The sequence below is a fragment of the Ctenocephalides felis genome, unplaced genomic scaffold, assembly GCF_003426905.1.
Source record: "Ctenocephalides felis isolate EL2017-DRISC unplaced genomic scaffold, ASM342690v1 CF-g0.4_SCAFFOLD_00845, whole genome shotgun sequence".
NCBI lineage: Eukaryota > Metazoa > Arthropoda > Insecta > Siphonaptera > Pulicidae > Ctenocephalides > Ctenocephalides felis.
In genome coordinates this window covers 10,203,841-10,221,884 of record NW_020536999.1, presented here as the reverse complement: position 1 = coordinate 10,221,884, position 18,044 = coordinate 10,203,841, and the positions used below count along the sequence as shown (strand labels likewise).

The window sequence follows — 18,044 nt, the reverse complement described above, 5'->3', positions numbered from 1 at the left end:
TATTAAGAAATATTATACTCTTAAAAACTCACCCGGAAATTAACTGCAATCTGGAACTAGAACTTTGTCCACAAAATACTTCCAAACACTCACTACTACTTCGAACAAAACTAAAACACTTCTCAACACAATTTTTTTTTCAACAACTTTTCACCTTGTGCACCAAAGACTGATCTACTTTTCAAGACCATCCATAAGTATTAAAAATATTACATAAACTTAAACAAACAAATGTCTGATTCTAAATAATTTTTTTATTTGCACTTCTTGAACCGAATTTAGAATCACGCGTTGTTCGTTACCCATTAATTTGTCATATTTACAATTTTCAAAATCATTGAACAAACACAATCGAAAAGTGATAAAAACTTATCTCTTGAATTATCACGTAAAATTCATATGTTATAGTAAAGTGATAATAATAGAATAAATATGGAAAAATGAAATTCATCGTATCGATGGTAATAGATAAAAAAATTCGTCGTGTGTAGGTCAAAAAAATTTATATCGATTACATTTTTCGGCAAGTTTTGCGTAAATTGTACGGTACCTTTTGTTTTCAATTCACTTTTTTGCATTTCACTTCACTTAAATTCACTTAAATCATCAGGCAACGAAAGTCCGTTACGCCAATATGGCGTCAACTGTCAACCGCCATGTTGAAACTGAAACATCAAATTTAATTGAAATGTATAAATATTATTGAACAGAACAAATATACTTCTACTTAGGTGCTTATTACTTGTGAATATAAATATAAATATGAATATAAATATAACTATAAATATTAATATAAAAATAAACATAAATATGAATATAAATATAAATAATAATATTTCTAATACTATTTCAAAATATTTTTTAACAGTATTTCGGGATTCGAACTCCGAACCTTTGGCATATGAGTCGAGAACGCTGCTCATGAGCTAATCCGGCAACATTATATCTAAATAAAATTTTCTCTATTGTAATATAAATATTACTAATTAAAAAAAAAATAGTCCTAAATTCATCAATAATATTTTTTATTTCAGTCAATAAATACAACAAACATATAAATTCATATAAAAAGTGTTTCTTTACATCGTAACGATATGAATCCATTTTTCTTTACAAAAACATCCAAAAGCCAAAAACAGAAAAACATTTTAAAAAACAGCCAAAAACATTATTAAGTACATTTCTAATATATAAATAAACTATGTATATAAATATGTCAATAATTTCAATTTCAACAATTTATAATTTCTAATAATATTTAATAATTTTTTTTAAATAAAAAATACAAACAGCAACAATCACATCGTTAAAAAAATCTTTGGTTTATATCAAAGTCTGTTGGTATTTAAAAAAAATCACCGTAAAACCCCGTTAAGACGATAGCGTATTATGCGGGAAATGTGATCAACCCTAAACGTATTAACGGGCTTAAACTGTATTTATATTATATGTAATAAATAAACAATTTGTGAATCTGACACATAATAAGACGACTGGGTTTTATCCAGTTGACTGTGAATGACGTGTATACTCGTCATGGAAAAGTTGCAGAATTTTGTGTGTTGATGAGTATAGTCGTCAACGAGCTGATTATACCTAAAAAAATACTACTGACCCACCATGCTATATATAGTGCAGCTACAAGACTAGAATCGTATTTATGGCTACGACAAAAAAATCGCAACAAAGCTCCCGTTAATTCTTAATATATACAATTAATAACAAAATTTCAGCAATTTTAGTATTTGTGGACGTAGTAAAAATACTTAAGTATAGCATACTAAATTTACAACACTCTAGTATTAATAGTTTAATTTTGAAAAATAATTTAGTAAGCAATAAAATTGTAAAGCAAACCCCTTCAGGAATGAGGTACTTTTTTCAGAAAATTGTTGATAACGCAAGTTTTATAAAACAACTAATCAATTTTAGTATTTGTGGACTTAGTAGACATACTCAAGTATAATATACTAAATTTTCAACGTTCTAGTATTAATAGTTTAATTTTGAAAATAATTTAGTAAGCAATAAAATTGTAAAACAAACTCCTTCATGGATGAGGTACTTTTTTCTGAAAATTGTTGATAACGCAAGTTTTATACAACAACACATCAATTTTAGTATTTGTGGACTTAGTAGACATACTTAAGTATAGCGTACTAAATTTACAAAATTCTAGTATTAATAGTTTAATTTTGAAAAATAATATAGTAAGCAATAAAATTGCAAAGCAAACCCCTTCAGGAATGAGGTACTTTTCCTGAAAATTGTTGATAACGCAAATTTTATAAAACAACTCATCAATTTTAGTATTTGTGGACGTAGTAGACATATTTAAGTATAGCATACTAAATTTACAAAATTCTAGTATTAATAGTTTAATTTTGAAAAATTATTTAGTAAGCAATAAAATTGTAAAGCAAACCCCTTCAGGAATGAGGTACTTTTTTCAGAAAATTGTTTATAACGCAAGTTTTATAAAACAACTAATCAATTTTAGTATTTGTGGACTTAGTAGACATACTTAAGTATAGCATACTAAATTTACAACGCTCCCGTACTAATAGTTTAATTTTGAAAATTATTTAGTAAGCAATAAAATTGTAAAGCAAACCCCTTCAGGAATGAGGGACTTTTGCTGGAAATTGTTAATAACGCAGGTTTTATAAAACAACTCATCAATTTTAGTATTTGTCGTCATAGTAGACATACTTAAGTATAGCATACTAAATTTACAATGCTTCCGTACTAATAGTTTAATTTTGAAAATTATTTAGTAAGCAATAAAATTGTAAAGCAAACCCCTTCAGGAATGAGGGACTTTTGCTGGAAATTGTTAATAACGCAGGTTTTATAAAACAACTCATCAATTTTAGTATTTGTCGTCATAGTAGACATACTTAAGTATAGCATACTAAATTTACAATGCTTCCGTACTAATAGTTTAATTTTGAAAAATAATTTAGTATTCACTAACTTTAAGGTGGATACTATAGTGTGGCTGTTGGCAATCTTTCAATGCTGGTATACTTGTTACTATTTTTTATTCATTACTTATTACATAATAGTTATCGTTGGATGATAACATTTGTCTTTTAATACATTTTGATTTGAACAATTTTAGCAATCAGTTAGAAACGACGCAATGGAATTGGGCCCAAATATTTTAATTTGGGGTAATCTTTGATTAAAATTTAAAGTTTTAACCAGTACTAATAATGATCCAATACATCAGTCCAAATATTTTAGGGTCAATTATAAAATCCTTAGAAATACTGGTGTAGCCAAAAATTCTTGACAGTGCTAGTGCCAAAACTATTTAACCACTAACTAACCAGCCCGTGTCAAATCTTAATGTTTCACCAGGCTAATATTTTCCTGATCCCTACATCAATTCTTATGTCGCCTTATTATGTGGGTCAATTCCAATTGTTTTTATAATAATCTCTTTTTTCTTGCAATCTTTTTCTAATGAGGCCTCGAAAGTTGCGTCGAAGCAGAATCTGCACTTCCAGCAGCACCTGCAGCATTTCCATCTGCACTGTCACCCCCATTTGCAACCCTTGAGCACCGGTTGTTCAAGAAATCCCGGATGTGCTGCACTATCAAGTCGATGGCAACTGTTGGAAACATTATTATGGTAATTGGCAATATCAAAATATGTCCAACCTAAAGCCAATACTAGTAGTTTTGTATCTGTATTTGAATTTGTGACAATCTTATGACATTGCATAACTTGACATGTAAGATAATGTCATTCTTTTCGCGCGCGCAGGATGATGTTGAATACTCATATTAATAGTAGCGCCATCTAGTATCCTTACTGTGTTTTAAGTAAATATTTTTTATGTTCTATATATTGGTACAACTGTTAAAATGTTCTATGTTTCATTTTTATATCAGTTTTAGGAATTATTCTGATTTGAGCCTTGTGCGAATAAAGAAATAATTTTGCTAGTAAATATGTGTTTCCTTTTCTAAGTGTTTGATATTTTATAACTTTTTACAGATATAGAATAATTAACATCACGAAAAGCATTTTACTTTTGTATTGATTTTGTATCATTTCCTGGCAGAATGTTTAAATGTATTGTTGTAATTGAAAGATGATTAATGGGGCAATTCTGCCGTAACAAAGCCAATAAAATGCTTGTAAGTAAAACTGTGAAACTGTCTATCTATTTGCCGTGCGATCAGGCGTATTTCACATATAAACAAGCAAAGAATAATGTTATGGTAACACAATTCTAGATGGTGCAGTTGTCATAAGATTCTTGTCGAGTTCTCATAATAGTTCCATATTATCGTGTTATAGTAGGGTTGACTGTGTGTATGCGTTTTAATAGAAATAATATTAACATTGAAAAGTAATTGACGACCTGTGTGTATGAATATCGCCTATATACAATATGTATACTACATACCTTTACTTCAAAACTTATCACTCTGAGCTAAATTATTGAGAATCCCAATTTGTTTTGGTGTTTTTTTAATAAAAGTGTAATTTTTAAGTTTAGTAAAAACAATTAAATTATTTCGAGAAATAAATATGTACAATAGTATCACTCAATATAATTCTGTCTTCACATTTTTTTGTATCCAAAAAATACCATACTAAATATATTCTATATTCCATGTAACCTCACAAATGTTTTTTGTTTAACAAATACAATGCTATGATATGATGACGATGACTACAAAGCTTAAAAAAACTCCTGTTCAAAATTTTTACAAATTTTTCTCTTTATTAATACTTTCATATGATTATTACAAAATACAAAACAATTGACAATCATCACAAACGACATACGAGGTGTTTATAAAAAAAAACATGTTTCACCGCCCTATCACTGTGAAGTTTGCTATGGACTTTCAACTGTGTGAACATAGCTTCGGGACAAGTGCACCAACATGACAAAAAAAATTTATTACAGATCGCTATATATATTTTTTTTCAAACACCTCTTATGCGTTTTTTTGGAAATCTGAACACATTTCGTTAAATCTAAGAACATAAATATAAATTTATTTGCATTTTTAAAAACAAGTTTTTGGAGTAAACTTAGTAAATATATTTTAATTAAATATTGGTATAGTATCTGAACAAATGCACATCACAATTTTATTTTTATTTTATCAAAATTTTATATTATTTTAGAATTATACGACGTCCCATAGACATGACAAGAAAACTAAAATTTAGTATGAGCTTTCACACAAATTTTAATAATATTGATAATACAGAAAGCTTGTTATCAACAAATATTTGAGCCTATTATCGGATTACACTTAATTCGTTCAACATATTACTATAATGGGGCAAATCTGCTGTAAGAGAGCTCATATAATAGCGTTGTCATGGCAACGCAATCTTATGCTCCTTTCTTCGCTGTGAAAATGTCTATCTGTTTGTCGTACGGTCAGGCGTATTTTACATATAAACAAGCAAGGAATAATGTTATGATAACAGAATTCTAGATGGTGCAGTTATCATAACATTATTCGTTGCTTGTTTATATGTGAAATACGCCTGATCTTACGGCAAATAGATAGAAATTTTCATAATTTTTACTACAAAGTTGCCATGACAACGCTATTTTATGAGCTCTGTTGCGGCAGAATTGCCTCATAAGTGAAATAGTTATTCTCGGTTACATGTTTTATGTTATATGGCAACAATAACGCAGATAAAATTAAGTAGTTTAAATTAATAAGTACAAAAGTGTTGCACTTAAAAATTAAATAATGGTGAAGTCGAAATAATGTTATTTTAACATGTGTACGATTTGGAGGTTAGTTTTCAGACGTTGACAGAATCAAATATAAATAAACACGATAGATATAGCTTTCTATGAAACATTGTTTATGAAATATAAAATGATTTATGAAATTAAAATAAATGCACCGAGAATAGCAATACCAAGTTATCCTGGAATAGGCCCAAAAACTTCCATAAATCGTTTAAAAAATTCACGATATCAACAAGTTGTTTTTCAAATTTTTTCTTGGTCTTATAATACAAACACATATAAAATTACGAAATTTATATATTAATATAAATATAAATATACACTAATTCACAATAAAACTTTGGAGATGTAAACAAACATTAGAAAACGTTTATACGAAGGAACTCTACTGGCCGCGAGTGTAGAAAAAAAAGGAAACTGGATCGGACTCAAAAAGTAGTAATTAGAATAAGTTTCAGACAGCTTGGTATCAAGCCGCAGTAATATATATTTATGAAAATATATAAATAAATATTTTTGCTTAAAAATGTAGACCAAAAAATGTTTCAGAATCGGATATCAAGCAGCAGTAATCTACATTTTTGCAATGTGCTTATGTTTGAATATATATTTTTTTGTTCCTAAAGTAGTTCCTAAAGAAATGGACTTCCGATTAATTCGAAAAGTTCAATGAAATAATTAATAACTTTAATTATAATTAACTTTTTTAGGAAACAAGGAGGTTTTTAGTTAAAAAAATCCATTTTTGACAAAAATTAGACAATTTTCCATGCACATCTGATTTTTTTGTGAACTAGTGCAATTTTTAAGTATACGAATGCATGCTGCCTAATTAAATTTAATTCTAACCTTAACTAAAATAATTGTACTCTAATAATTGTAAATTTAACAATTAAATTGAACAAAATATTCTAGATTCAACAAATAAAAACAATTTTAACATTTATCAGTTTGTACGTCTATTATTACATTTTTTTGTAAATCAGCCTTTGGACAAACTAAACCTATTTTATTAATTAGAAAAAATTTATACATTTGGTTAAAAAATTACACGTTGGTTAAAAATGCTTTTGAAATACTGGTCGTGGGAAAATTGTGATCCCCGATTTATTAATTTTAATATTTCGTATGAAAAAAATGGCTTATAAAAATATTGGAGTAATTTTTTTTATACTACTAAAAAATTGTAAATACCATTTATTAATTCCGTTAAGTCAAAATAGTTTGCGAGATAAATATTTTAGTGTATAAAAGTACAAAATCGCTTTTTTCGTCGATTTTTTTTATTTAAATGTATCAAGTTAATGCAAACTGATATAATAATTTATTAGTTGTCCTCATTTTTTTTAGAATTAAATAGTGGCTTGATATTATAGTGTTGTGATACGAACAAGAAATCCGAAGGAACAAACTGTTTCTGAGAATATCATTTATTTTCGACGTTTCGGAACCTATATATGTTCCATCATATCTTCTCTTGCTTTTTATGTTATTTCTTGGTGTATTGGTGCTCATTTTGTGTAAAGTTGTTTTTTTTATGAAAATTTCTTGTTCGAAGCATAACACGAATACATACACACACAGATATATATATATATATATATATATATATATATATATATATGTATATTAGGGTGGTCCTTAATATGGACATTTTCGAATTTCTTTGTTCCCAATGGCTGAAATGCTTTCAAGTTGGTAAAAATAATTTACTTAATGACACATATTAATAATAAATATATGAAACTTTTAGTTGAATAGCGGACTGTCTAAATGTTATTATTAAGAGCTAAAACTATTAGAGATTTTTTTTATTAATTCGGAAACATTTGAGCCTTGGGAGCAAAGAAATTCTAAAATGTTCATGTTAAGTACCACCCTAAAGTATATGCATATGTGTGTGTATTAAAATATGACAAAAAATGCATGAATGTTTTTGAAATCTGGATCTGAACAGCAACAATTTTCTATTAAATTTGATTGATTTAACAATTAACATTATTTTCAAATAATAACACTTTAAGAAATATTTATAATAATTATTAATGCAAATTAAAATCTTTAAAAATTTTAAACTATTAATGCAAATTAAAACTTAAACTTGCTTCGTCACAATTATTTTGTCTAAACCAGTGTTTTCCAAACATATTTTCGAGATGTCGTAATAGTAATAAATTTTGATCTTCAACCCTAATAATATTCAATTAATATTTATAAAATTTGTACGCTTCCCATATATAAATTCTACTCTTTAACCCTTGACGACCTGTGTGTACGTGTGTCGCCTATTGAAGTTATCCAATGCTTCGAGAATTCTAACATGTTATTGTAATTTTTAATTTAAATACATTTTCAATGTATTGAAAACACTATCAAAGGTTAAAAATTGTGCACTATTCTATGTGATTTCTGAAATTTCATTTACCAACTTTAAAAAAATTGTCTTTTTGTTAAATTTGTTAATGATAAGAAAAATAAATAATATTTATATCTAGCTATCGGTTTAAATAATTCAAAACGAATGTTTTTGTATTGAATCTATTTTAAAGTTCCCTCCGTCTCAATAGATGGCTCTAGAGTGCAGGACGTGGACCTCGAGTTGGAAAACACTGGTTTAATGTAATATTACCATTATATGGTTAGAACATCTACAGCACAAAAAAGTACGGTTCGAAAAAAATAAGAGAAAAAAATTAATAAGAAGAAATGCAAAAATAATATTTATAATTCAAGGGGCACAACTAGTGTAACCGCCTAAAAAAAGGTGATTTTTGGGAAATTATATTAAAAAAACTACTTTATCAATCATTTCAAAATTTTAGGAATACATTTATACATGTTTTAAGAATACATAGTAAAATTTTTGAAAAAAAAAATTAAATATTTTTTAAGTTATCGTCGATCTCCAACGGCACGACAAAAAAGGCCCTTCACTGCTGCAGTGATTCCGGCCTTCTACGTGGATGAAATTAAAAAAAAAATCTCGTTAAACTAGATAATAGTGTCTGTGAAAAAAAACAAAAATTGACAAAATAACGGCGTTTTTTAAAAAAAGTCGAATTTTACCCAAAATTTTGGTCGCTTTTGGACTGCCAAAATTCGATTTTTGATCCGATCAAAAAATCGATAGTTTATTTTACGGAGAAATATATATAGAACATGTAAAAAAAATTCGATAGTGATCGGATCATTTGTTTTTGAGTAATCGCTGCAGCAAATTCGGAAAATGCTGTTTCGAGAAAAACGCGTTTAAAGATTAAATGATCGTTATACTATATACTGTAAATATGCTCTTTAAATGGCTGTAACTCAAAAACTATTTAAGATATCGATTTAAAATTTTGGTATATTATTTTTAAAGGTATAACCTATCGAAATATGGAAAACTTGAAAATTCGATTTTTTGAAAATTTCACACTAGTTGTGCCCCTTAAAGATTTTTACACGTAAATCAACTAACGACTAACTATTAAATTTATTACAACAAATATAATTTCCATAATTATAATAAAATAAAAAACTAATTAAGAGCAATAATGGAACACAAAAGTATTACTACCTCACCTAACAAAATTATCTAATTATACAAAGATATCTACATACAAACGACCGTAAACACGAGGTATACAATCGTTTCATCCTAAGCCAACCAATCAACAATATGAACAAATAAAAATCCATCATCGGAGTCTGAAGATGTCACTACTACTAATATCGTCAACGCGCTGTTGCCAGATCGTTGCAAATATTGCTGCTCGAGACAAAACGATTGTACGCCCCGCGCGAAAATTGATCGTACCTAACAAATAATTACCGAAACCGAATTTATAATTATGATAATTATTATTTATTAATGCTATTCAGATCTTAGTCCAGTCATTTGATGCAAAAAAAGGCTGTCGCCGGGACAGTACTCCGGGAATTCTGAAAATTGGTAATCTTATAGATTTCGAGGTGCTCTTTACGAAAATCAACTTTGCACCTCAAATTTGAACGGCAAGTTGTCGCTACATTGGAAAAATGACGTCAAACAACAGCTTTTTTAAAATATCTCCTTTCTGGCTTATTCTACGATAAAAGTATCTATGTACGAATTAAACTAGATAAAATTTCCTACAATTCTTTAGAAAACCGTTATTTTGTAAAATTGATAGTTTGAGAGTAGGGCCGCCTCAAAGTCTTTGCTGCTCTCGCCGTAGTATCAAATCTCTCCATATATGATAGCACTTTAAACTTGACCATATTCTTTCTAATAAATAAATATTTTCAATGTTAAATTAAGCGAATAAGATATAGAAATTAAATAATTCAAATATTTTTCTGTTTTTTTGCTGATTTTTTAACACTTCAATGGCAAAGTAACTATAAGTAAGTAGCTTGAAGTGTTAAAAAATCAGCTTAAAAACAGAAAATTTTTTGAATTATTTTATTTCTAGATCTTATTCACTTAATTTAACATTGAAAATATTTATTTATTAGAAAGAATATGGTCAAGTTCAAAGTGCTGTCATATATGGAGAGATTTGATACTAGGGCGAGAGCAGCAAAGACTTTGAGGCGGCCGTACTCTCAAACTATCAATTTTACAAAAAACGGTTTTCTAAAGAATTGTAGGAAATTTTATCTAGTTTAATTCGTACATAGATACTTTTATCGTAGAATGAGCCAGAAAGGAGATATTTTGAAAAAGCTGTTTTTTGACGCCATTTTTCCAATATGGCGGCAACTTGCCATTCAAATTTGAGGTGGCAAAGTTGATTTTCGTAAAGAGAACCTCGAAATCTATAAGATTACCCGGAGTACTGTACCGGCAAAACGACCAAATGACTGGACTATCTAGATGATGTCGACAAACCAACCACTAACCATGTAATTCGATTACGAGCTATCGGAAGAAGAGTGTGTGCCGTTGCCGTTGCCGATTCCATTCATTGGCCTGGACGGAAGCAAAAGATCCTGAATGTGATGCACAATTAGCTCAATGGCCACTGCAACGACACAAAAAACCACCAACGGATCACACACGAGTGTAATAGACAATAGTTATATGACAAATAAATTTATAAATCATTTACACTTGATTCGAATCATCTTCGAGATGAAATTGATCACTGATGAGATTTCAATACGTATGAGGTTTATTATTTCCTACTTTGGCTAGACTCGAGCTTAAAGAAAATGTCTTTTTGCATAATCATGACAAAGTAATGCATTAGATTGTCCAACTGCTTCTATGTAGTACTTTTTAAGATATAACAGTAAGCCTCTGTTTGATACAATCAGATTATAAATCAAAGGTGCACCATATAGAAGCCATTAGTTTAAGAAAGTGAGGGAGCACATTTTTTTTTAATTTCAACTGTGTGCATTACGGTGGTCCTTATTATGAACATTTTCGAATTTCTTTGCTCCCATGGGCTCAAATGCTTCCAAAATGGTAAACATGAATTCCCTCAAAGTTTTAGCTCTTCAATTTAACTTTAAGATAATCCGCACTCTAACCAAAGTTTATTATAAAAATAACATGGGTAAAATTCCATTTGTTTTTCAGAATTTTATAACATAGCGACATGTGATTCAAAATTTAGAGAATAACATTGTATTTGTTTATTTGGATCATAAATAAAAATTTTATATATTTTATAAAATATGTATTTACTTAGGACGAAAAACCAAGAAACTTTGGTTGGAGTGTGAACTATCTTAAAGTTAATATTAAAACTTAAAACGTTCAGAGAATTTTCAACTTCCCATAGGGTAGTTATAGTAATGGGCCGAAAATCGAAAAATGAAAATTTTTGCATTTCTCGACGTTTTGAAGGTTTCTGAACATTTTGGCATACCTCAGAAAAAATGGATGTGTGTGTGTTTTGTATGTCCGCATTTTTTCGTCCGCGTTTTCGGGCGCCAGGATCAACCGATTTGAATGGTTTAAAAAACATTCGATCCCTATTGATAGGAAGATGTGCTGATTAGTTTTTGGCAAAGGCAGGTCCAGCCGTTACGGAGATACGAAGCAAAGAGTGCAGAAAATACAAATCGAGATTTTGAAAAAAACGGAGTATCGGATTTGAATGATCTAAAAAACATTCAATTTGTAATGATTGGGAAAAGAGGTGATTAGTTTTTGGCAAAGACAGGTTCCGCCATTTCGAAGATACAGAGCTAAGTGTGCAAAAAATGGCAGTTTTTGAGTGAACTAAGCGTCCGATTTGAATGATCTAAAAAACGTTCTTCTTGTATTGACAAAACAATTGCTTTCGAGGATAAAAAATTATTATATCTTTTTTTTGTTTTCCATAAAATATTTTTGTAATTTTGGATTAAAAATTCAAAAAATTATCCAGGCTAAGCACAGTCTAAGCGCCACTCTGGTGCACTTTTCCGATTTTGTGAAAACACTATTGAAAAATGTGAAAATGCCGCCAAGCTAAGCATAGTATAAGTGAAAATGTCGCACAGAATTATTTGCCAATGCGTTTAGACTGTGACTAGACGGGAGCACTTTTCAATTTTGTGTAAATTATTAGGCAACTATTTTTTTTAAATTGAATTTGAAATGAAATGACGATTGTTAATGTTCTGGAGATAAATTGATTTATGATTTATGATTTACATTTGATTTGTTCAGATATAACAAGACAGCAAAAATAATTAAAATTACAGTATTTGTAATGATATATTTGAAAGCGTTCAAAATTTCTCGAATATTTTATTACGGTACGAAAAGTTCCAGCAATTTGCCTTAAGGCACGATGCCATACACCACTAGTTTTTTCATCACTTTGGAAGCATTTAAGCCTCAGAAAGCAAAGAATTTCGGAATATCCATATTAAGGACCATCATAGCATGCAAATATGTCTACTGGAATATACTCTTTCAATTTAGCCCAAAACAAAAGAATTTCTTCTACTCATACTAAAACCATTTTTTTTTTGTTATACCCCAGAAAAATATTGTAATTTAGATAGCAACAAATTGCCAAACATCTCCACATGCTTCAAATAAAAAATATAAACTTTCAACCAAGAAATTCTATCATAAAACTAATATACTAAACAATATAAGAAATCATTTTCTTGTATAGAACGTTTTATATTTTGACGTAGACAAATTAATAAACATATGTTTAAAATATAATTATAGTCAACAAAATTAATGGGGCAATTCTGCCGTAACACAGCTTATAAAATAGCGTTGTCATGGCAACGCAAAAATGTTTATCAATTTTTATTTTTTTATATATCACAAATGTTTATCTATTTGTCGTACGGTCAGGCGTATTTTATATATAAACAAAACCATCTATAATTCTGTTACCATAACATTATTCCTTGCTTGTTTATATTTAAAATACGCCTGATCGCACGGCAAATAGATAGACATTTTCATAATTTTCAATACCAAGAACAAGCATAAAAGAGCGTTACCATGACAACGCTATTTTATTAGCACTGTTACAGCAAAATTGCCCCGTAAATGACTATTCTAATACGTAGTAATTTTCAAATCCTCAATAAATCAACCATATCATAGCATTGCATTTTGTTAGTTTTCGAAGAAATAAATACGAGTGTAAAGTATAAATATAGGTACATATTCACAAAGAAACAAGAATATATTTTGTAACATTATTGAAAAGAGCACATAATAGCCATTATTAGATGTAAAACGTACGAAATTAAATTATAGCCCATTCAGATATTATTAATCCCTTTCACTACGAGTGTCGCCTATAGACGACATCGATTGCGTAGTTGCGAATTGCGTACTCTTGTTTCAATATTTAACACTCTATGTCAAATTATAGAGAATTCTAAACTGTGACTGAATTGTTTTAGTTTTTAAATGAGAATCTCAATTTTAAATTGCATTTCCATTGATGATAGTTGGGAAATCTTAAAACATGTGTAAAAAATACTTTGAGGATTGCTTGCTGGCTCGTACAGCAGTGCCACTCAACTGGGAAAATGTCTCGTGGCAAAAGGGTTAAGCATTAACTTCATTCAGTTTAGAATTTGTTAGATTTAAAGTTAAATAAAAAAAATCACAGAAAATTTAAAATTTTAAAAATTCTGACTAAAACTAATGGCTATAATTTAATAAGAATGATTTATGTTAAAAAGAATTGTCTGATACTGTATATATAAATAAAAGGGGAAGTAAAAAACTAAGAGCGATTGTCAAAACTGCAATTAAATCAAATCATTTTGCAAATTAAATATTTCTGTTACAATGTTCAACTAATGATACACAAAATCTTAATAAAGAAGACAATCAATCTAAATTGTCTTTGATAATCTGTTTATCATCGCTTAGAATTTTCTACTTCATCTAGTTTGTAAAGTTAAGAATATCGTGTGTATAAAAATAATTAAGTCACTCACCGGTATTGTCAGCTCCTCGAGGAATTATAACATCAGCAAATTTCTTAGTCTAAAAAATAAATAAAATCAATTTAGACTGATTATAAAAAATTAATAATTGACTGTGAAAAGCAATTTTATAGTAAATTTATACAGTCCTCAAAATGTATAATGATTAATTACTCATAAATTATTATATAATTTTTCTATTAACACATGCCACTTACTTAATTACATGATCAAGACGATAACATAAATCTCAAATTAATAAATAATATATAATATTTTGATATATTTCTAATTATTGTGTTTATATAAAGATTAATGTTATGATATTCTTACCGGTGAACAAAATTCCTCAAATGCGGGTTTTACAAAATTCATATATTGATTGAGAACTTGATCTAAGTCTCGTCCTCTTTCATTTATATCTCTTGGGACTAAAATATAAAAAGATATCATTAAAAATCTAAAACATATTAAATCATTAAAAAAATACAACATAACATTTATAAATTAAGTATTTAAAATAACAAAGTAAAATGAATAAACTTGAAAATATGGTATTTGTTATTCTTTTTTAAGTTATAAGTAATAAATACAATAACTATAAATAATCTGATATTATTAAATGAATTTATTTAATGTATTAAATTAAGTATCTACTACAAATTAATAAACAATTACCTCTTCTAGCCAAACGTGTATCAGAATCAGTGTCCACAAACAATTTCATGTGGAACAAATCCCTTATTGCCGGGAAATAAAATACTAATATTCCCTCAAACAGTATTACATCAGCTGGATAAATTGTAACCATCCGCTCTGGACATCTGCAACAATATTATTCAATAAAATTGTGTATTTTCTTTAATTTCTACTAATTAACATGGATTCATGCCTGCCCGTTCTACGATAACAAATTTAATCTGTATTAAACAATATATAGCTAAGAATCTTGACACTAATGGACAAGTTGATGTTATTTACACTGACTTCAGTAAAGCTTTTGACAAAATTGATCATAACATTCTTCTTACTAAATTATCTAAGATTGGTCTTAATTATTCACTTATTTATTTTTTTAATAGTTATCTTCATAATCGTAAACAGGTTGTCTATCTTAATGGATTCTTGAGCATCAATGAAAATATCAGTTCAGGTGTTCCTCAGGAATCCATTCTTGGCCCACCACTATTTATTATTATTTTTATTAATGACATCTGAAATTATTAGCTGTCTACATTTATTATTTGCACATGATCTGAAACTATATCTCAAAATAAATTCTATTTATGACTGCTTATTATTACAGTCTCAACTTGACTCTTTCCATTCTTGGTGTGTCTTTAACAAATTGCATTTAAATATATCAAAGTGCAAGATTCTTAGTGTTTCACATAAGCGCGTTCCAATACATTTTGACTATAAAACTTCTAACACCAGCATTGATAGATGTAATAAAATTTCAGATTCAGAAGTTTTATTTAATTCTGGTTTATAACCATATAACTGATATTTGTAATAGAGCACATAAATCTTTAGGTTTGATACTGAGAAATTGTAAACAATTTAATTCTAACAATGCACTTCTTTGCATGTACTATTCAAACTAGATTGCATGTACGTTCAAAATTAGAATACGGTTCGATTACTTGGTATCCTCATCAAATCAACAACTCTGATGCGATAGAGAAGGTTCAGCGAAAATTTCTGCCATATCTTTATTATAAAACATATAAAATTTACCCTGAACATGGCTTTGACCACAACACTTTACTAAAAGAATTTGGTATTCCTTCTCTTGCCTCACGTCGATTTATATGTACAATTATGTTCTTATTTAAACTTTGCAATAATTCTATAGACTGTCCTCTTATTCTTAACCAACTATCCTTTAATGTTCCAAGGCTATCTAAGCGTTCACAATTATTTTTCAATTATCCTACTCCTAAATCTAATTCTCTCTTAAATTCGCCTATTTTACTTATGTCCTCTAACTTTAACTTAATTAATAATGAACGAAAGATATTCACAACACTTCACCTAGTCAAATAATCTCCATCTACACAAGTTAACCTTTAATTTTCTTTCCAAATATCTCATTATTTTATCTTATTCTGTATATGTAATTTTATGTTAATAACTATGTATTGTAATTCTGTATATATTTTAATTGTTATTCATTATGTAAAATAATTGTATTTTTGAGTCATCTTGGAAGAAATCTGTGGGCTATATATTTAAAATAAATAAAAAGTAAATAAGCTTCTAGTGTGACTTACAAAGAATTTGTTTTATAATCATATGCCGGCAAGTTACATCTCTGTCCGGCCAATACACCTTTCAGCGTATTCAACATCAGTTCTTCGTTAAATGCAGTTGGATGGTCAAAATTAAAGAGACCTTTGTCAGCCTTTACTTTCTCAGCTGGTGTCAGTTCTCGATAAAAACAGTCTTGGCTTATGCAAACAACCTGGAAAAAATATATAATTATCTGAAAAATCATAACTAAAATAGAAAAATCTACAAGAGAAACATATATCAATGGAATTTTGTTATTTTTTAATTATAAACTTTGAAATGTTATTCAAAAAAACAGCTTATTCGTCCCATTTAAATAAACAAAAGTCTTTTAAATAAAATATTTTCAAAATATAAGATTTATATGCTCTGTTTTCATGATTTCAAATTGTTTACTATTATTAGTAATTTTTTAAAGAATTGTAACAAATTGAGCTTATTACAAACCTGTCGTTTGGTATGATCCATATCAGCTTGTCCCAACTGTTCCATTATCCGTTTACACACAGTCGACTGAAAAACATATAAAACAATTATAAACTTAACGAGGTAAGTACAATAATTTAGTATAATAAATAACTATAAATTTTACATCGAAACACTACTGCATGACCTTCCAAAGTAACTTTAGTAATACCAAAAGGACATATACACCTCTTGCTGATAGTCAACATTGTAAATGTTACAAGATTGAGGTTAGTTCAGCCAAGACTTATTTCCTATATTGACATACCACTTTCAACACCAATTACATCAGCAAATAACATTTTATCACATAAATTTTATCATTATTCTCCATATTGCAATTATTTTCTTACCTTTCCGCTGGCCGTGCCGCCGGCCACCCCGATCAGAAAAGGAGTCTTTCCCTCGTGGGTCGAGCCATTTGAGACTCTGACATTATAATTAGTGGCATCGCTCATATTCACGCCGGCTAACAGTTCCTGATCGATCACCCTTTTAACCCTATCAACCATTATTTGTGCAAAAACATTCAAATGCGCAATTGCAATTTTTCGTCTAGCGCACAACAAAGAAAACTGTCAACTGAGAGAAGATGTGGGAGACGAGTGGAGTGAAGTTGGTTGAAGTACAAAAGTCGTGGTAAGGGTCAGAGCACATTGACGACTGGATTAGTTTGGAGTCTTGGATGATATTCTTTGAATGTTTTATTACGGTAAAGGAAGTTCTAGCAATTTGCTTTAAAACACGATGCCAAACATCACTAGTTCTTTATTTTACAAATAAGGAAGAATTCTTAAGCACATACATGACTTTGTCGGAAATAAAAAATGCTAGTGCGCTCGTAGCCTTACAATCTATCTGTCAAACTTTATCTTATCATCCTTATCTTGAAATAAATATTACAAGATCTTATTTATCAGAATAAACTATTAATACTCACCCCTTGTTTATAAAAACATGCAATTATTAATAATTATATTTATAAATAATAATTGGTTATGTTGTTTTACTGATGAAAGCTCGGGTTACAGATTTTCTGGGAATTCCCCATTTACTTAAGTGTTTCTTATCTGCACTGCTGAAGTGTCCCTCAGTCTCAAAAAGTTAACAAACAAGCACGTTTGGTAAACTAAAAATAAATAAACATTCATATCAATT

General features: G+C 28.7%; 1 protein-coding gene across 2 annotated transcripts; it reads right to left on the bottom strand.

Annotated features, from left to right (window-relative positions):
• Nucleotides 1–2,558: 2,558 nt before the first annotated feature.
• Nucleotides 2,559–17,456, bottom strand: LOC113374638 (probable uridine-cytidine kinase). 2 transcript variants are annotated; one of them, XM_026614617.1, is made up of 7 exons: nucleotides 17,240–17,456; nucleotides 16,869–16,934; nucleotides 16,403–16,593; nucleotides 14,805–14,950; nucleotides 14,460–14,557; nucleotides 14,139–14,187; nucleotides 2,559–3,620 (listed from the first exon to the last, which is right to left on the bottom strand). In XM_026614617.1, exons 1-7 carry the CDS (start codon nucleotides 17,396–17,398, stop codon nucleotides 3,469–3,471), a joined length of 861 nt encoding a protein of 286 aa, XP_026470402.1. In that variant the 5' UTR covers nucleotides 17,399–17,456; the 3' UTR covers nucleotides 2,559–3,468. The 2 variants fall into 2 exon arrangements, with proteins under 2 accessions (XP_026470402.1, XP_026470407.1); XM_026614622.1 differs by lacking the exon at nucleotides 2,559–3,620 and adding an exon at nucleotides 10,531–10,738.
• Between the last annotated feature and the right edge of the window lie 588 nt (nucleotides 17,457–18,044).

Coding starts and splice junctions, on each gene's coding strand:
- LOC113374638 (XM_026614617.1), bottom strand. CDS start 17,398: ATGGTTGATAGGGTTAAAAGGGTGATCGATCAGGAACTGTTAGCCGGC. Junction 16,594..16,868: donor TGGATCATACCAAACGACAG/GTTTGTAATAAG, acceptor TATTTTTTCCAG/GTTGTTTGCATAAGCCAAGA. Junction 14,188..14,459: donor TTGAGGAATTTTGTTCACCG/GTAAGAATATCA, acceptor TTTATTTTTTAG/ACTAAGAAATTTGCTGATGT.